General features: G+C 37.9%; 1 protein-coding gene across 43 annotated transcripts in view; it reads left to right on the top strand.

Annotated features, from left to right (window-relative positions):
- The first annotated feature begins 2,514 nt into the window (after positions 1 to 2,514).
- The window catches only part of LOC129579985 (uncharacterized), a 63,459-nt gene continuing 44,143 nt past the window's right edge, over positions 2,515 to 21,830 (top strand). For 31 of the 43 annotated variants that reach the window (XM_055470385.1, XM_055470307.1, XM_055470410.1 and 28 more), the window contains exons 1-3: positions 2,573 to 2,686; positions 6,292 to 6,555; positions 16,321 to 20,310. In XM_055470385.1, the coding sequence (XP_055326360.1) occupies positions 6,525 to 6,555; positions 16,321 to 20,310 (4,021 nt within the window). In that variant the 5' untranslated portion in view covers positions 2,573 to 2,686; positions 6,292 to 6,524. Of the gene's footprint in view, positions 2,687 to 6,291; positions 6,556 to 16,320; positions 20,311 to 21,830 lie in introns of all 43 variants that reach the window. The other 12 variants (XM_055470456.1, XM_055470272.1, XM_055470185.1 and 9 more) reach the window with 10 other exon arrangements.

The raw sequence follows: 21,830 nt of genomic DNA, 5'->3' as shown, positions 1-21,830 counted from the left end.
TCGAAGTTGATTTGAATAAGTTGTCTTCGATTTTCGTTACAGACAATTCTCAATTACCAATGCATCCGGTCCGATCCAAAGTTGATTATTAAAATCGTACCATAATTACGCCAAAGGTTATGCCAATCGAGATAAATATGCTAAAATGACAGGATTTTAATAATAAATTTTGTGAAACATGAATGATAATGGCCTGCGATTTTAGAAGAACATTTTTTGAGCAGAAAAAAAACCCTTATTAAAAAACCAGTTTGTTGCTTTGGGCCGTTTTGCGCTAAATTATTAGACTCTGGCTTGATTGAATTCGTTGATTAACCGATTTCGAAACCTTTTTTTCTTTTCTCTCGTTCGTGTTACTGTTGTTGCTTGAAATCGGGTTTTGTGTGATAAAATCACATTGTCGTTGAAACAATTTCGCCTCTTGTTTGCGCGTAGGAGCTCAATTTTAATTGAACATTTCCCAAGCAACTGGCACACAATTTTTTTTTAAACAAGCGCAATCTTTGAACCTTAATTCATCGAACTGTTGAAACAAAAGTTGTTTTTGCTGTGCGTGTGCGTGCGTGGTAGTGTATACAAATCCGATGCACTCTTTCGAAGCCATAAATTCAATTTGAAAGCAAATGCCTGCGTAAACGTTATTAATAAAATTTAACTGTGATTGAAAAGACATAAACGTTACATCTCGTCAACAATTTACGATTTTGATTTTTGTAAACGAAACGAAACGAATCGAAAAAAATATGGCTGACCAGAAAGAAACTCAAATGAGACTGTGATCGATCAATCATAATTGTGGTAGTCAGAAGCGTGATTTGAGCCGCCGTTGATCGACACTAATTGTTTTAATGACCCACGCAATTATTGGTGTTTATGTTCGCAATGAGTGGCAATCGCATAAACACTGTAAAATGCAATTTGAGCTAAGAAAAAAAACGAGTGGCTTATGTGAACCCAAAAGAAGCCCTACCGATTTATAATAAACAACAGAAAAATGTGTACTTTCGCAAGAAAGGCCTTTCTTTTGCTCAATGGCATTTCGCTTTTTTCCGTTTTGTTTTGTACTTAGCCGCAAGTTGAATCCAAAATGAATTGCATGCGATTGTTTGAAAAAATGTCATGACGCCTGTGCACAAGTGCCGTCGAGTAACCGTAAGAAGAAACGTTTAAGTTCCACTCTCGAAGTGAGAAAACCAGAACGCAAGCGCTCTTAATTTACCGATTTCAGTTTACATGCAATTGAAGAATGACATTCTTATTGGTGCCGGCGTTTTTTTTTTTCTTCTCTCTGAACAAAACAGGCAATCGCTTTGAAAAAATCTCGCATTTCTTCGTATAAGAACCATCGAGTTGTGTGTCATTGAGCATTCATTTTTCTCAGCCAAAGAAAAGCATTCCAGTGTTTGTGTCACAGATGATTTTTCTTTTTTCTTCCGTCATTCTCCAGCTATATAGCATGCTAAAAGCAAGAGACAATAGAAAAGTGAAATACAAGAGAAACCGTATGCAACGCATTGTTTTGCGAACAAACTCATTTTCCATCGTATACACAGAGAACCGATGCCGATGCAAGCAAACAATCTGCTTTTAATTATAAAGTAAGTTGAAACTAATACACTGCCAGCTAAACTATATATTTTTTTCCTCGGCCATACCGTCACCACATTTGCGGGGAAGATAAAACTAATGTTCTCGTTGCCGTGATAGAAGTACCCTCTCTACGTTACACACACATTTATTGTGTGGCAAAACTGAAACAAAAGCGATCCAATTTGATGATCCCGTGTGTAAAAGTGTAACGAAGAAAAAAGTGAGCTCATTTTCTTTGTCGTGAATGTGCTCCGAATGTGTCGTAGAGAATGTATTTCTCACTATGCTAAAATGCCGGTTTTAGAGTGAAATTTTGGGTTTTGCCTGCAGGGCAGAGCTATAACAAATGATCAACTCTCTTGAATGAATACACAGATCTATGTCATCATATGTTCTTGGCTTTGATGTGAGCACATGTACTCATGTTCTCACACACGCACAAGATAGACAACAATAACAATGCCGAGACCAACGACACTAAAAATAAACCACTACATCAACACACACACACACACCGCTTTGGCTGTGCGAATGTGAATGCGAGTGCGAATGCTCTTCTTCGCCCATTGTTATGATTACGTTCGTTATTAAATTTCGATTGAGTGATGCACACTTTAACGCGCCAAAAAGATAGTAAAACGACAAAAGCGACCGGAGCCGCTTGAACACGGGTGTTGAAATGAAAGCAGACTGATGCGAAAACTATTGTGTTGAGTGGAAACTATACACATGTACATTGTACACACACACACATACACTCAGATACATGTGCTCAAGCAAATAGCATCAATAGAAGACGCAATACCGCTGTACACTGTGCAGACACAGCGACCGACGTATTGAAGCTGATTTTTTTCTACTCATACACGCGAACGCGTACGACACACAGAGGCTTGGGCTGTTTGGAAGAGCGGCAACCGCATCAGTGCTACAACTAGTTTGTTTGTTGTTTGCGACTCTTGAATCAGTTGATCGAAATGGTTCTATTGCTACGGACTTCGCGAGACACGGTTTAGTTGTACGAATCAGTGTTTTTTTTTCTTTCTTCCTTTCACGGTCTTCCTCAACGTCGAAAAAAAAACAACAACGAAAAATTGTAATTTCTTTCAACCAATTTCATTTTGTTCTGGTGACGACGCGCTAATAAAATTACCGAAATAATAAATTTAGTTGGATATTTTTGTGTGACGAATCTTAAATAGAAAAGGGATCCAATACGATAAATTTGAAAAGTGTTCCATGATTTTTGTATTTAGTGAAGTGTGTTGATTTTGCTCAATTTTTCTCTCTCAGTTGCTTTTGACCACCGCTCGCGGGACACTGTTATTAGCGTATCTGATGCGCCATTCTATTTGCATGATTTTGTGATTTTTGCGAAAGCCAGGAAAAAAAACCCATAAAACAAAACGATAAAATATCACGATCACTTTATTTGACGGATGTTTTTGCTTGGATTTCGCTCCCTCTTTTTCTCGGCATTTTTTGTGTGATTTTATTCGTCTTTTTTTTCATGAATATTCATTTATTCATTCCTTTTTTAGTGCTAAACTGTTAAAAAGTTTACTTTTTTCCACCGCAACACACACGATAATGACTATAATGTATGGTTTTCGTACAATTTGAATGTCCGTTCATTCGTTGATTCAACTGATTGTGCGGCCACTTTCTGGTTGGCCTTATTATACGATTGGCCACACTTACAATTGTTTCGCATTGAAAATACTTACGAAAAAACAACAACACTGAACAATTTCACAATGAAACCTGTGTGTACGCAAATCAACCCAGAAAAACAACCACAATTATTAATGTGTCGAAAATGAATGAAACACACACCGTTGGAATTTTCAGATGGAATACATTTATAGACAATGCATACGAGATTCGAAAGAAATGGAAATGAATGTGAAGAAAACCAACCACACTGGATAATAAAAGTTCGAATGAACAAAACGAATAGAGAAGAGAGAGAGAGAGAAACAAATGTGTGAATCGAGAAGGTCAATTTAATTACAACTCATATTTTCTGTTATAACTTCATGTGTTCGGGCTTTTCTACATGACTTAGAAAATGTCTTAGATGTTTCTGTTTCTTTCATGTTTTGCTGTACTGTCAGAATGGGAAAACGTTCATTTACGGAACTGTGAATATTTGACAGTTGTTTTTTACGACTAATTTGTGCGTTTTCTTTTCGGTGTCTCCAGAGACATAGGCAAAGACAGAGACAGATACAGAGACAAAGATAGACAGAGAGAGAGAACATCAAGCAAACAAACAAAAAAATTGACTTTGAATAATGTCAATGTTTAAAAGATAAAATATGTGTGACATACAAAGAAACGACCAGCTGATCTGTCGCTGCTAACAAGAACTCAATTAAAACCAAAATGAACATATAAAATCCATTCCAAATGGAAATTGGTTTTCACATTGTGTGTGTGTGTGTGTTTTTTCAATTTTTATTAATCACAGTGGCAACGAAGAATTATGCCAGAAAATCTCGGTGGGCGCAAATTAGTATTCCAAATGTTTTTACGAACGATCATTATAGTGGACTTGGTTACACGATTTTAACAAGAGATCGCAACGCATATGCTTTGAATTATAATCCAAATTAACCCATATTCGTTGTTGAAATCATCATTAATAACCGCAACCGCTCAAATGTACAAAACGTGCAATTTATCCACAATTTGTTCGAAGTGATCGTACGGAACGAAACGAGAAAAAAAACAATGTAAGAGTTATGAAGAATGTTTGAAATTCAAACTTTGAATTAATAATAAAAAAAGAAGCGGCGCTTGGATTCACGTTTCGTCTACATTCTCCGCTCTGCTCGTATAATCGAATGTCTAGTAATGAAAAAAAAGAACACAGCGAAAACAATCACTTGAATTACAAACATGATAATGATTGGAGCTCACGCGCGCACATCCACCGTTCTCAGCCAATTCAAGAAAGTCACCGGATTCCCGTGTGCATATTACGTTGGGCCCAAGCAAACCCCAACAATATACCTCTTTCATTCGTTCGTTCGCTCGTTTTTCAAAAAAAAATTCTCATTGCAACGTAAATGGAAAAATAATAATCATCATTATTATTGTGGAATGATCTTAGAGAATTATTTCTTCTTCGAATCTTCTACTCGATTCAATTGTTTCTGAACCGAATGCATCGATCAAGAAAGAGAAATTTCTCAAGTTTGAAATTGAGAAGGAGCTAAAAGAGAAGAAACAAACCGATTTTTTCGATAACAACAAAAAAAATCTTAGTTTGATCTTTATATACAAATCGTTTGGAAATGGTCTGTGCAATTCATTTTTTATGAGAACGTTGAGTGTAATTGCGTCTTAGCCGCAAAATTGATTCACTTGATCATTGGCGTGTGTGTTGTTGTAGTTGTCGTCGTCATCATCGTTGCAAACACCACAAATCATTTCACTATTGTGTGAATGTTTGCATGGTTCTCTACATACAAAGGCATTTTTTTTTCTTCAAATATTCATTCGATTTTCTCATACAGGGCGTGCGATCGCGAAATAACAATTGTGCGCACTAATTTCTATTCTTTTCTTTTTGTGTATGTACATTCTTTTTCGTATGGTATTGAAATGTTATTGTTGGCGACCAGTCAACACCAGTGCTAGATGTCACTAAAAAGCGCGTCGCTTCGACACCGATTGCGATCGTTACCATTTCTTATTTTGCTGTTCTGTGGCTGTCATTCGTACACGAAACGCATATTTAATTGTTTTAAACGACTCAATTTTCGAACTAGAACACGGAGCACATTACGCCTTAAAAAAGACCGTATACGTTTTGAAAACAACAAGCAAGCATAACAACCGTTTTAGCAGCGCGTTTTTTTTCACTTCTTTCTCCATTTTGCTTCTTCCATTTCTTTGCATTTTCAATTCCAAAATGTACGTGTTGTACTTTAAATGAAATTTCAATAATAATAATCATTGTTCAAACGATGAAAGAAACGAGAAAATAAAATAAACGCGCGCGGCATTTATCGCAAGATCATGTTTTTGTTGTATGTGCGCCGCACAACATGGCACTTTAGATTGATGTACAATGGACGAAAAAGGGAATGAAACAAACCCTGTTTCTGACTGGATGCAGCGAGCAACAATATTTTCACTCGTTTATTTACCTTTTCTGTTTATTTTTTTTGTGATTTTGGTGCAAAGTAAATACAAAATCGCACAAAACACGCGCGCAAGTGAGCCAACAAAGCAAGCACAAAGCAAGCACAAAGCAAAATCACAAGCACAACAAACGAAAATCTCCACGAATCAAAACAAATAGAATCAAGCGCACGCCGTTATCGAATGAGTTCATTTGACTGTGTGTCCATTGTTGCTTTCGTTCGTTTTTAATTCGTACGAAATGAAGTGTCGGCAGTCGAAGAAAATAACGGTTAAATTGCCCAACTGATGAAGTCATCGCACATCGCGTAGTAACATGCATCAACCGTCGAAATCATAACACTTGTACACACTGCGTAGCCTCGACTTCATGCATCTAATATAATTTCGCAATAACGATCGGCTCAAGCAACAAAGAACCGAATCATTTTATTGTAATCGTCATCGAAATGAAAACAAAAAAAAAAATTGAAAAGAGTGTGTGTGTGTGTGTGTGAGAGAGGGAGAGAGAAGTTTGAGCAAGTTATAATTAGTGATAATTTACAGTAATTTTTCAGTGTTTATCTGCGTGGAAAATAATATTCAGTCAAGAGAGTTCGAGAGCTAATTCGCGTTGTGCAGTAGAAAGTTTCATACGAAAAAAAACCCTTATCATCCATATATCTACGTCGATATATAGTGCTTTCTATTCGTTTTTTTATATATTCGTTGTGTGATAGCCGCCGAAGTGATAATATGTGACCCAAATACGTAAATTACAATTTCACTGAACCTCAATTATGGATAAGTCAATTGAGCATAACATCGATGGTAAGTGGAATCATACCGTTTATTTGACACCATTCTCGATTCAATCGAATATTCTTCAACCGCTCACATTCTCATGCTTGAAATTCCATATATGTAACGAAAATAAATTGCACCCAATTCGTTTCCTCGAAGCGAATGTTTCGGCAACGGTGCAAACCGTTCTTATTTTGGAACGACGCGAAAAAAATGTGGTGAAATATTATTTCCTCGAAACTTTTTGCCATTCGTTCGATGCATGTGCTTTTGTGTGAGTGTGTGGAACAATGATCGCGTGAAGATGTTGCAATGAACCCGGCGTTTCTTGATGTATTCAAAACGAAGTGAATGAAGCCATTGGAAAGCGTATCGAATGATACAAATAACGACTATATTTATAAACTGCTAAGCTAGAGGTCATCCACCGGATGCACTTCACCACATGCAAGCTATATACACTTCAAATGACAAGACACAAACAGAATTTGCAACTTTTTATCTCATTGAATTGGCTTTAGACGACGTTTTTTTCTTCTTCTTGCTACGACATTTTCACATAATAGCTGATCGAAGTGACAAAAGAGCTCTTCTTCCCGTTTGTCTACTTACATGTTTTTTTTTTCTTATCCTCGAAACGAATTTTTCATGTTTTCCTCGCCATTTACTATATTTTCGCTACATGGAAACTCCTTTCATCTTTCCATCAAACATTATGATGAATACATCTTATCGGTCTCAAGTGACTCACTGCAGTGTATCATGAGCCAAGTGGAATAATCAATTGATTGGGAATATAGCGTAAAACACTTGAACGACGGTAGAAAAGTGAGCGAGTGTTTGCCAGCAAAACGTATAACATAAGTCACCTGATAATAATTTCATGTGCTCAATACAAATGTTTGTTTTAGTGCAATTTTGTGTTGAGTTGCTGTTGCTGTAGCTGTTCGTTGAATGAGGTGACATTACAAAACATTGCAGCTATTGCAAGTTGCATCGTTTATCAAACCATTTGGTACTACATACTGCTGCTACTATACATGGATGCAATAAGTTTGAATGCACACTTGCAAACAAACACACGAATCCAATTCCCAATTCAGTACAGCTGCCAATGACATTCGTCGAACCATGATAGATACGGATGTCCGACTTGGAACCGGAAGCTTCGGAAGAGAGAAAAACAATCGCAGTTCTGAAATCAATCAACGATTCGCCTTTTTAATTCTGTTTGTGAGCTAAACTTCCGAATGTCTTGGACATTGGCGTCCATTCGAAACTATTGCACACGATCACAACACAAAACTTAAATTAGCCAACTTTTTCGTTCAACATCCACCACTCACCGAGTATGAGTCGAATTTGGACTGCACCGTCACCAGAAAAACAAAATCGAGACCAAAATGATGAATGAAATTGGTGTTACGTTGTGGAAAAATATTTATCATTGAACCAATAGTTCGCCCTAAAAAGATAACTCGACCACTGCACTCTTTTCACATTCGCTACACAAAGGAAGAAAGAGAAGTTTCTATTTAATTGTGTGTTCGGCATTTCTATTTAGTTGTATTTCAATGATTCTGTTTTTCGCTTCATATATTCTTAGCTGTTGTAAATTTTACGTTATCTGGCCATGACCAAAAAAACGTAGATATACTATTCAATGCGACGGTTTTTCCAGTGTGCGCCTATGCTAAATGCATGTTATTCCATTTACCATGTTCACGATACAGACATTCTTTTGCCAAGATAGATAAGTGCGTGCTTTGGCTCTCCCAATTTTTTTTTTTGTTCGTTTCTAGTTCTTTTTCACCCAATGACCAAAATTATTATTTTTTCTTCATGGTTGATATTTTCGAAAAGTGGCGTTGAATCGTTGTGTCGCATAGAATTTAATGAAATCAACGATGCAGCCTAAATGGCACGGGCAAACGAATGAGCGGCAACCGGCAAATCGCATTGTACTACGACATCTACACTGTTCGCTGCACGAACTTTATGCCGCATCACAAACCTCAACGATATATCAACCCTCGAATTTTTGCTGTTTTATTTTTGTTGTTCATCTTTTCATACGTCGTTGTCGTTGTCGTTGTCGTGCATTTTAGACGATTTTCTCTCCACTCATAATGAATTGAAACCGACTGGTGCATGCATGTTGAGCCCGACAAACATTGTGTGTATGTGTTCGTTCATTGATTTGTGTGTCTGCTATACATCCACTATTCAATCGTTCGGTTCACTTTGTTCGCCCAGAAAACACACTGCATCGCATAAGCAGTGCTTCCTGCCCTTGCTAAGTTCGGCTTCCACAAAATTGAATGAGCACTCTGTGAGCACTGAGCATTTAATATATTAAATGCTTCCTTCGCCTCTGCTGCGCCAGAGAACATCTCATGTGTGTGAGTGTATGCACTTCCGATTGGATTTGGTGAGGGTTTTCTTCGTTTCGTTTAATGTTGTTTATATGTTCGCAATGATTGATATAGTTCTTTTTATCACTGCCACATTTATATGATATAGCCGAATATTTTTCATGTCGATTGGGTCCGATATTATATTTGTTGGCCTTTTGGTTTATTTCTGTTGAATTTCGAACTATCACCACTCATATCGGAACTCAATAAAGAGTCACAGCTAGTCTTGCTTTCGACTTGACTGTGTTTTTTTTGTTTGACATTGCCAAGAGACAAATATTTATTGTGTGGTTATTTTTATAGCTTCTAAATGTAGCCGAAAATAGCGTCGCATTCGATGCAATGCCACTAAAAATTCTTCACAAATGCAAACAATTGTGTGGGACTCAGCATACGTTAAGAGTGAGCACTGCATGCAATAGCTGCAACGAAATGGTGAATAATGGTTATTGGATGTAACAGTCGCGAGCGAGCGAGCGTCTGCTTTGTATTATCCACAGCGCCACAGAAGACACACGCATTTCCGTTTATTACTTCTCCTGTTGCGATCAAATCGAGCTGTGCTATGCATCGCATTCACTATGGATAAAAAAAATTCAAACAACTTGATGAAAAATTGGTTGCTTTTACGCTATCTACCGAATCATTAGTTTTTGGCGATGAAACATTGTCCATTTTCAAGGGTGCGACTTTCAGTCGCTTAGTATCGCTTCAAATCGACAACTTTTCATGAGCACAGACGAAACTAAATGAAACCGGCTGTCGACGTCTTTCAAATGAAAAACCATCCACGCTATCCCGTTCTGATTCGAAATGAATAAATTGATAGTGGCTAACGGATGATTGCACGTGGCACAGACCATCCCCGTTGCATTATTCCAGTATTTTTTTTTTTGATTGTGTTACATTGACCGCACACTGTATTAAGCGTAATTACCAGTTTCTATTATTCTCGAGAGAGTTAAGACCAAACCCACACATACCAAAAATCAAATTCCTTAGACACCCATTCCCCACTGTTTGGGAACGGAATACGTAGGATAAAATTAGATTTATAGTCGTTTGGTTTTGGAATAATTTTTCTTCGTCAATAATCAAATGTTGGATGTATCCATTTCTCGTCTATTAACCTTCACAATGAAAAAAAAAACAAAGAAGAAGTTAAAAACAATGGCGATCGATGTTTATGTAAATCGATGCTAATTGAATACTTATACCTTAAGGTGAATCGGAACTGACCGAATTTTTTTTACCGAATTTAAAATGTGTCGTTCATTTATCATCGTTATTACTCTACAAGAGAAACAAATCCGTTTACGAAAATAGCCGCAAAAACGTGCCCAATAAATTTCACAATTCATCTCATGGCATTAATTATCTGGATAATAATTTGCTGGCAATTCGTTCGTTTTATTCCGTTGCATGCGCGCAATCAAATCAAATATCAAATGCTAACCAATTTAGATATCTCGTTGAAATGCTTGCGTTTCCATTAATCACGGATCAAAGCGCATCATTTGGATCAACTTAATTGTATAAAACAGATCATTTGTTTTTATGATGATGATTCCGGTGCGTTACTGTAATCCAATATTGTGTATATATGGAAAGAAATGGTACGGGCGAAGGAAAAAAAAACGAAATGATATTAAACGGAACAACTATCTAAAGTATATTTCTTGACAGTGAGTGACTAACTAGTTGAAATGAAGTAAGACTCGTGCCGCCGCCTTAATACGAATTTAAAGGGAAATGGAGATAAATCGCACTGTGATTTATGTGATTTTTTTTCGGAATCATGTGTACTGTGTGTACAAACAATGGAATGAAGTGAACGAAATCCACGGGACAATATTACGTTTCGTCATTCGACACAGCGACAAATACATTCGAACATTCCGTTGAATATATCGGTGGCCGTCAAGCACGTGGCTTTCTGATTAAACATGACATTTACAGAGATATATAAACAAAGAAAAACACAAAAAAAGAAAGAGTGGATTTCTGCGCGCGCGATACAATAAAATCGGTCATAAATATTGAAACCTCAAGCGAACAATGTCGGAGAAGATGTTGTTAACATCGTTGACAACATTTGCCACTGACATAAACGATGGAAACTAGGCGTTAGCTAATTGATTACCAAGTGAGCGCAGATCAAGGTTTTCTCTTTGCAACAACAAAAACAACAACGAAAAAAAAATCCAGCGCTGTTTTGATTTTATGGGCATTTTGTCTGCGTATTGTCGGTGGTTTGCATATGTGTGAGTTGTTGTTTCAAATCACCAAATAATGGCCAAATAAATGACCATCTAATAACACCTAATTGAAGAATGAGCTTGCTCTCAAAGCGCGAAGAACCATGACGAGAGAAAAAAAAACAACTGTTTCCTGATTAAATATATATACTTGTGCCGACAGAGTCCAAAAACACACGCAATTGTATATGTTGGTATGCCCGTTTAACTAAATCCAAATGTTTTAAGACGACGACCGTGTGCGTGTGTATCTGCTTATGTATATATATATATATGTGTGTGTGTGTGTGTGTGTGATAAATCCCGGCTTTGACTGAAAATGGAATTCAATGTTTGTCTCTTTGGATCGTATAACTTATTTTTCTGTTCGTTTCATTCCATATTTTGCCGATGACAAAAGATGATTTTGTTTGTCATATTTTTGTTTGCGGTCGCTTTTTGTTTACTCTGATGAATGACCAACATGGATATTGTTTGTATTGTAGACGCTTTGATGATGATCATTGAGAGACGGGTTCTCATTGCATGTTATAGCTTATTGCTTTTAAATGATACCAATTGCAATAAATGTTTATGGATGCTCACTTTTCGTCGGATCAATTCAATGTATCGTATGTTATCAAAATGATATTCGTGTGATTTCAACGCACAGTGGGACAACGGACAAATTGACGACAAATAGAAACGAAAAGACGACCGAATTTATAATTTTATATTTAAATTAGTTGAAAGAGCAGTCATCTCCAATCAAATTCAAAATCTTTTCAAAACCACTTGAGAGCCGATTCAGCGTGAACTGGATGTGAACATATTAGCCCGACGAATGAAAGCATCTTTCAAAGAAAAATGTCGCATAGCCATAACACAAAATTTGAATAATCAGATGCAAAGCCATTTTTATGGAATAAAAAATGCCCATATGTTTCAGAAATGAATGCGATTAAGATCTTCATAAATCTAACGAGTTCGAGCTGAATATCACCCGACACTAGTCAACATGTCGTATTGAATTGTTTGAACAAACACGTCGAAGGGATTTAGAGATTGTGAACACCGATCATTTTCAACAACCATTTCAGTCACACTTTTTCACTCTTAACAACAACAGAAAACACTCAGAAAATACATGTGAAAACTACGTGTAATGCGAAAAAAACACGGTATGTATTAGCATTTGTCTGTGTTAAAAAAAAAAAGAGCCCGTTATCTTATCTTGATGTGGCCGATAATGGTGGTGATGCGCGGTTCTGCGATGTGGTTCGGCTTAGCGAAAATCCAATTTACAGTCGTCAGGTTGAATGGGATCGGCTTCGGTAAATAAAATACGGCATTCGTATCGATTTATCTAGCTCGATTCGAAAACAGCAGAACACACCTACGTGGAAACCATTGACTAATTCCTGATAAAAGATGCGAAATGTAATTGTCATTTAGCCGTTTTTTTTCTTCTAATGACTATGAGCAAAATCGTGCGTTTTTTTAGCAGAAACCAAAAGCGGATACGTGTGCGCTGAGCCGCAAAACAACGAAACATTTTTCTATTAAATGAAGGTATCAATGACCAAACAAATATCAAATACATTTTGAAATCATTTGATTAATCGATCGATTGTGTTTATTTCAATGCAAGATTTATGTGGGGGGATTTTTTTCGACAAATTAATAGCACTTTAACGTAACTAAAATAGGGTGACCAATTATAAACGATAGTCGTATTGTTCTTGAATCGAATTTGTTGCTTTGTCCAAAAATAACTCAAGGCCGTTTGTTCAGCATGTGTGACAAAATAAACCAAAGCTATTCGTACAAATTAACAAATCAATGTGATTTCCCCGCAATCGATCACATTCATCGGTTACTTAACTCTTATCAGCGAGTTGTTATCAAAATTGAGCCAACTTAAAATGAAGTCGCCGACATCATGTGGCTATTGCGAAAAATAGCTTTGCGCATATCGATAAATTAGCACATTTTATTCACATTTGTGAATGACGTAAATGTCTGATAGAATATTTATACACACATAACAACGAGACAACAACTGCAATCCCTTGCTTGATAAGAAAAAAATGACCGACAAAGTCGGTGCAAATGAACTAATATGACAACTGATACTGAAAAATCGATTGAATGTGAACGCAAATGCGATGTAGCAAGAATTAATAGACTATTGTAAGTTGGTGCTGCACAAAAAGATATCTAAATAATATCGGTGTCGACACATAGAATTGTGTTTGACATGGAAGCATCGATTTTTTGCTTTTCACACATACCACATCTCGTGGAATACTTATTTCAATTAACAGTCCATCGAGATAATAGTATGTATCGTGAAAACTCTATGAATATAACATGAAAACTGAATACGCCGCACAACCAACCGATGCGGGCGAACAACCTCTCTTTTGCTCCGAATAAATATGCTATATGTGAGTTTAACTCTTGACATGCCGATGAAAAGCACAACTATGTGATAAAAACTTGAATCGCACCATTGTACAATCCCGACGCTTGCGAATTATTTCGGAACGAGCCAGAAGCAATGGGTAAATCCATTTCGATTGCGTTGTTCAAATCCAAAAGAGAGCTTAAAACACTAGTAACATCATCCATGCGAATGTCAAGAAAGAACACTTAACACAATGAATAGTAGCCGTTGTTTTTTGTGGCTTTTAATATGAAATTAAGTATATGGTTATATGCTTCTAACTATCTAAGCCTTGGACAGAATTCACAATTAACGATGAATTTGCAACAATTCCACGACAAAATAAGTACCGTCGACAGCGCTCGACAGTATGACAGTGGCAACGATGACAGTAGCAGTTATTTTTTTGTCTCGAGACCATTCGTGACGCAGCCAGAAGAGCAGAAAAAAATGAGTTTTTCATTAAATTTTATTATGCGTCTCGATATCACAGATTGAATTCAATACATATGTACGTACGGAACGGGATACGGATGGAATGATTGGCGCGTGTATGACAGCATTCTGTGGCTGTTGGCCACATTGTCATCGCATTGGCCATCAAATTGTCATGCAAAAATTGTAAATCTCAATGTGAACGACTGACAGAAAATCCGCATGCAAGGAGAGAAGAAAAACAAGCCCAACACACAAATGAAAATGGCCAAGTGCGATATTCATTGTATGGCTTCATTTATGTATTAAAAGACTTGGTAATTCGCATTCATGAACGTTTCATGTAATTTTTATCGATCGACGTAATTGTTATTGCTTCCACTGAAAACTAGCATTTCCATTTCGTAGAGGAGCGGGCGCGAGATGGAGAAAGAGAGTGAGAGAGAGAGAGAGAGAGAGAGAGAGAGTAAGTGGAAATTGAAAAAACCGTCGACATAAGATCAATAAACTGATTAAACATATTGTTCGATATGATACTATTATTCGTGGCGAGAGTCTCTCTCTCTCTCTTTCTCAGTGGAAGCAAACGGAACGAAATTGCATTCTTTAAAAAAAAGCAAAGAAAAAAATCTCCAACTTCATCGCCTCTTACATAAATTCATAAAGTGAATTCAATTACAATAGTGTTTACGATTTGGCGCGAGCGATAACTTTACAATCATTTCAAAGAATACATTTGTTTTGGGCCACAAATTTACGAGATTTCTAGCGATACGAACACTGTGCTGCGCGCTGTCTTTTGCTCGGTTTCCCATTGTGCCGATCATGCGTGTGTTGTTATTTGAGCGCATTAAATATTTTCAATCGCGTGCACGATCGATTTCGCTCATGAAACTACTCTTGTGCAACGCTCGTATTTCTTAGCACGTCGCGTTTTTCGATGTTCGTTCTCGGCTCTTGCTTTTTCTGTGTGTGCTGGCACGAAAGAGATTTAAACAAGACAAAATTAAGATTTATTGTTCAATTTCTTCACTTCTATTCTTGATTTTTTTTTGTCCCTCCCTCTCCTCTAGTATTTGATTTTTATCTCATCGTCGACATCTGCATGATATGTTTATTTTTACACTGAATGTGTACGGCCCAACCGAAATTGTGTGTCTATGTCTGTGTGTGAGTGAGTGACCGATTCGATTTTGTATCACGAAAATCTCTTGCTTTGTTTACACAAATTTGCACTCGTTTTTAGTTTTGTTTACACATTTCCGGGAACACAAAGCCAAATTGTGAAACGTCGTTGATTGTTGTTTGCATCAATTGAGATCGGACCCGTTACAATCGACGAATAAATATTTATTAAATATATGGCATATGGAGAGCCAAATTGCTCGAATATTGATTTTAATTGATTCTATTTCGTGTGAAGTGCTATTATTTGCGCAGTTAAAACAACACATTGTTCGCATTTTTTCATGAACGATCCCAAAATTGATCGCGTGAACAAATGGTTTTGAGAATGAGCTACTGTAATGAGCATAAATCTCAATTTTAACGAAATATTCATGCGGCGCCTTGCGAGATACATTTTTCGATTGCGAAAGATTTTTTTGTGTGTTATTGTTTGTGAAATAACAAATAAAAGTTGGGAATTATTTGGAAGGAGTTTATCCATTCAAATCCGTTATAAAAAAACAAGCGGAAATATTAGTCCGCACGGAGTCATTAAGCGATAGAGAGCGCACGTTCGACGTATTATAATGCTAAAATATTTATCTGAGTATCGAGAAATATCACTGGGTCATTTTTTCATTGTTTAAAATGTCAATACGTGTAAAATGGAAATTCGAGCGCGTTGTTAATTCGAGGCACACCAAACGCATTGAGTGATGTTTATGGTCGTCTTAATTTCCGTGTGCATTGGGCCGTAGCAAAGAAGAAGTAGTAAGAATATCAAATATCATATAAAACACGTCAACGTATTTCAATCCATCATCACGAACAATCAAGCGAACAAGAGTGTGCCATAAAAATTCACTGACTTGTTGATTGCTATTGTTTATTCTAAATTTTTTTTTTCATTCTCTATTTCTCGGTTTCGCTTCAGCGAAAACATAAATTTCAACAAGATAAATCACCAACAGCTATTTGTCTTCATTTAGTCGTGCATGTTAAAAATTCATCAAAATTATGAATTTCTAATGACCAACAACTTTGCTAATTGCTTCTCTGTTTCTCTGCTTTTTTTTCTCATTCGTAGGCCAAACCGAGTATAACCAGTTATCACATCAAGCGGAAACGAAGACAACTGAAACGAAACCGAAATCGAATGTGAACGATGTAGGCGTAATTGCAAACGACGATACTAATGCACCGGCAAACGAAAATGATACTAATCAAACGAAAGATGCGACCAACAACGACGACGACGACGACAACAAATTCGATGTCAAAAACTGTGATATTTCTGTAGAACGAAGTGATAAGGATCGATTTGATGCGAATGCCATAAAACAATCGACGGAAATTCAATCAGAAAAACTATTGGCCGCAACCGATTCACATGACAAAAGGCCATTTGGTTCGATCGACGATAAAAATGAGCTCAATAGATGTGTGACAACGCTACAAAGCAGTGGTGACGAATCGAAGGCAAACAATCCGGTGCCGTCAAAAGGAAGTGGAAATAAAAAGGCAGTTTCGCTAGATAAAATTAATGAAAAAGTCAAAAAATTCATTAGCGGCGAAATAATTGTCGATAAGGAAAATCCATTTAAGAAATTGAATGCGAAGCGGCGAGCGGATTTTTTCTCATCGACACCGACGAATTTGCAACGCCCAAAAGTCACATTTGCGGCTAAAGAGATACCAAAGGATGAATACATCACAAAAGAAGATGTGCTGAAAGAGTCAAAATATGTGAAAACATATATAAAACATCCCGATGAATATTTCGTTTATGATCCAACGATAAAAGAGCGTCTGCTGAAAGAAGATCGAGAAGAACAAGCCGCTCAAAACCGAGATCGCATTTCACCGCCGAAGAAAGTGAACGGAACACGGATCAGCAAATCAACGCAGGAGCGGCTAAGAGAACTGAAGAATCGGTATAGTCCATCGAATTTGAACTACAATCAACCGAAAATCAAAACATATCTCACAAATGGTCATACAAACGGCTATGCGAACGGCTCCGTAACATCAAAACTACCAACGGCACACAACCAAAAAGTTGATCGTAGTAAATATCCAGATTTATCGCAAATCAAAGTCAAAACGGGCACTGATCTTGAGGGTTCATTTTTCAATCCGAAAGAGGTGGCAATAAATGCGAAAAAATTCGATGCTCGCATTAAAAATACACAATTCGGTTCGCAGGACGATTTAGACGAAATTGCCGATTTAACGAGTGACTTTGATGCAAACGGGCTCGACGATATCGACACAACGATAGAAGAAAAACCAAAGGAAAAAGTTGAAGTGAAAGAAGAATCACTGACAAACACAATCAATAGCAAAGAATTTCAGAAATACTTAGCCGAAAAAGGACTTACGCTCGAGCCTCAGTTGCGAATTATTGAGAATAAACCGAAAATGTCCACATCGACAATACAAAGCGAAATCGATGCGAAAAAGGCGCGAAAACCATCGGTGCTTCAGCGACTGTTTCCGAATGGATTCTTTTCGTCCCGGCGACGAACAACGCCAAAAGACTCGACACCTGCACCAATTAAAATTCAAGCAAATGAACCGAAAAAAGAGGGTCGCCTCAGCAGTGCACGTCGATTGGTGTTGCATAGGCAAAGTATGCCGGCCAACTGTGATGCCTATGTTGCAAAATCAAATTTAAAGACGGTGAATGTTTTGAGCGGAAGCACATCATCCATTTCCAGTACGTTGACCAATGTGGAAAACAGTGAATATTTGGAATCATACCGAGCAAATTGCAATAAAACATTGAAATCAAAAAGCAGCGATACGGAAACGACACGATCACTCTCTGGATTACGGTACATTGACAGCTCATCAAATAGTACGATTGTTACCTGTGATAAAAACAAAAACCCTGATCAACAATCACAAGCAAAGCCAATACCACGGCCGCGGCAGCACATAAATGGCAGATCATCGGTGCCACTATCACAACAAATGCATCCTGTTATTTATAAATCGAGCAAAGAAACACCGACTCAACTACAAAAAGTTAAAGTGTTGGAAAATCGTGATCGAGATAGTGGCGTCAAAGCACGTGTTCGCGCTAAACTACCAATCAGTAATTTGCGACCGTTAGTAAATCATGGTAAATCAGATCAGGTGGAAGAGAAACGTGTGAACGGTTTCAGTAGCGAGCCAAAACGTCGACTTCCATCAAAATTGCCCGAGAGACTGAATAAAGTGCCAGCAAATGCTCCAGCGAGCAAACGTAATCTATGCGAAACATCGTTTGATGTTCAAATCACACGGAACGATGCAAAAACACCAGACACTGTAAATGAGTCGAAAGCACCAAAAAGCACATCAACCCCAATCGTCGAAGGTGCTCCACCGAAATTTGTTTTGGATGCACAAAAAGCACATCGCAATGAGAACGTTTCGCTTGAACAAACGTTGAATTTGTCTCCGATTCTACAGCCAAATGATGCATCATTGGAACAGCAACCGCGTGTTGACATAGATGCTGCGACGTGGGCCAAAATGCAAGAGTTACGGAACAATGCCGATCGTCAGTTCTATGCTCAGCCGTTGTTGGTTCAAGCACATATGAACTCGCAGCCAATGGCGTACAGCCCAAGAATCATTGAACAACAACACCGTCACCAACAGCAACAACAGCAATTACAGCCGATCTACGATCGTTTGCCCACTCATAATAACATGGTAGCCGCACAGCCACAACCGTTGTACGCCAAAGTCGACAAGAAACCAGCGGTGCCGATAAACGCTCAATTCATCCGAAATACACCGTATCGACAATCACTCGATCAAATCAAAATGCATGCAGTCGCGCAACAGCAAAACGTTAATCCGACAATTATCTATGAGCAACCTGTTTTCATTCGAAATTCGCCGCAGAGAAATACGATCAGCGGAATTTATCGCGGTAACACGATGCAACGAATCAGTCCACAGATTCCACAAACTCCAATAAAAATTCTACAAGCACAACAGCCACAGCGACCACAAAGTGTTCTAGATGAAATGATGACGGGACGACATGCACAATCGACACCATCGCCGAGTGTTCAATTGCGTCGCAATCCGTTGAGCCGAGGCGAGATTATGAATCAAGTCATCGAATTTTGCCGGAAGTCAATGAGTCGAACACCGACCAAATTCTTTGGCGGTGCTTCAAATGAACAAATGGCTACTGTTCATAAAGATGTAACTTCATCCGAAGTATCACCCATTTCGTATACGTCTGTGACGCCATCGAAAACGAGCCCAAGTATCGCTTCGAGTCGAAGCGGTAAAATTGGGCCTCAAGTGCCACTACGAAAGCAGAGCTTACAACAACAACATCAACAGCAGCAGCAGCAGCAGAAGCAGCAGCAACGACAAAAATTGAATATGGATCAAATCGATCAACACCAAATTTACGAACGAATACCCAAACTAAACACGCAACAGTCACCAGCGTTGGTGAATGATGAAAATAAGCCAATGAACGGAATAATTGGTCATTATGCGGTGCCACCGAAAAGATACATTGTCGTTGATAGTGAGCGTCTAACGCCCGTTCACGTTAAACAATATCAACAAATGAATGGATCACATGCATCGCTCACTCAACCGGTGCACATTCAATCGAAAAACTACGGTTGTGCCAACCAAGACTTGAATGCTTATGAATATGTGAATGTTCGCTACAGTGACAGCAATCCATCACTAGGAAATAATTTACTTCAAATTTATCATCCCAGCGCAATAGCACCGAAACAACAGCATGCAAATCAAGTCGTCGACCGAAGATTCACACCAATCATGTTGCCAACAATTCCACAGCATCAGCAAATCAATGGAAATGGCAATGCGGTTGAAGTGCATCTTCCACCCGGTTACACGAAAACAAAAGTGATTCCGAAGCATGGCCGCATCGTGATGCTGAACAATGTTGAGCAAATGTATCGACCGATTGCATTGCCTGCGAAAAATGTCCGATATCAAGCCAGCCAAACATCGTTGGACAGTCGACACAGTGTTGACACCATCGATTCACTGCAATCTCAAAAACGGGGAATTATCTCACAGAGTAAGTAAAACTGAATTGTTCTTGTCTCCTTCGATTCCATTTGTGTAATAAAAAAAAATGGCGTTCCCATTCGGCGTCTCCATTTCTAAAGCTTTCACATGCAACACATAACGATTCCAACCACATCTATCGCCGTTTTTCAGTCAAACTTTCCCAGAGCTGGAGAATAGCAGGACAATTCTCTCAGACAACTTTCTGCTTCGATACTTTTTTCACTGAATATGTTTTTCGATGTTCGATACACCGTGAACAGAATTTATTTTAAGATGTGTTGAAATCCGCTCCGCTGAGCAGCATTTCGGTAAGCAAATCGCAGTTTTTGATTCGCCTGAGAAAAGTGGTCGTATATCAATCATCGCGTATGTTTGTTACAACATCCATATCAACGGCTTTGTTCAAATGTTCCGGAGAAAGATGAAGAAGTCGGCGGAGAGCGAGAGCGAAAGCCAAAAGTCATGAGAAAATATTCGAAATTTGGTTATTTATTGTCATTTTTGTTGCCAAACCGTAGCTAACTGTTTTGGGAAAAACTTGTGTTAGGCACCGAAATGCGACATGCTTGTATTTGTTTGGTGCGTGCGCGCGCATTAATCCCATCACTTTTCAGCAAAGTATGTGTGAGTACGGTGTATGTGTGTATGTGTTTACGGTGTCGGTATAAGGGCGGAACTCATATACAATACACACATACAATCAACCACCATGTACGGCGGCAATGTTTTCCTCTAGATATTATGAGTTCGATGCCGCGTATATCGATTCACAAATGTACCGTTGTATTGGTCTAAAGAGCGAGTAAGAGAGCGCGGCTTGAATATGTGCGTGGAAAGTATTTTCACTGTTTCCACAGAATGGGTCTTTATTTCCATGTTCGAACGCATACAGAATAGCATAGTCGAACTCAAATGATGAAAACGATTTTTACTCGACACCCAAAAGTTTTAGCTTCAAGACGCGCAATTTGTTCGATTTTTACACAGTTGTTAGTGCACAACAAAGTTTTTTTTTCCTGGTGTGTGCTGACTATTGATTTGATTTGATGAAGTGCATTAATTGAGTGAAATTCTGAAGTGAAGAAAATTATCCTAATTTATTGGAAAATAGAATCGTTAATATTGAATTTTCTCGCGAAATGTAAGCGAAGGGAGTAAAGTTGAACAGCAAAATAAATTACCGCTCCAAAGGCTTTGAAGTGTAAAATCGTATGTGTAATTGTGACTGTGCCTTTCGCCAATATTAAATTCTACTGAAATCCCATTTGCAAAACATGGAAATTGATCTGATGTGTTCTTTGTAAATTATAAATCAAATGGAAAATATGCAAACACACTTTTTTCCGCTTGTGTTCATATAAATACCATCAAGAGTATTAGTTTGGAGAGTGAAAAAATTTTCTGCTCACGTTTCAATTGCTTTGCACTGTATATGTGTACTCTGTGGTGTGGTTTGTTGAGTGCGAATACACAAAATAAAGAGAAAAAAACAGGAGAAAAAACGGACCTGTACGTACTACGGAAGTG

The sequence above is a fragment of the Sitodiplosis mosellana genome, unplaced genomic scaffold (genome assembly GCF_009176505.1).
Source record: "Sitodiplosis mosellana isolate CC-2019 unplaced genomic scaffold, AAFC_SMos_1.0 Smas_scaffold_1, whole genome shotgun sequence".
In the NCBI taxonomy this organism is placed as follows: Eukaryota; Metazoa; Arthropoda; class Insecta; order Diptera; family Cecidomyiidae; genus Sitodiplosis; species Sitodiplosis mosellana.
The sequence above is the reverse complement of the archived record's forward strand: the minus strand, read 5'-3'. Positions and strand labels throughout refer to the sequence as shown.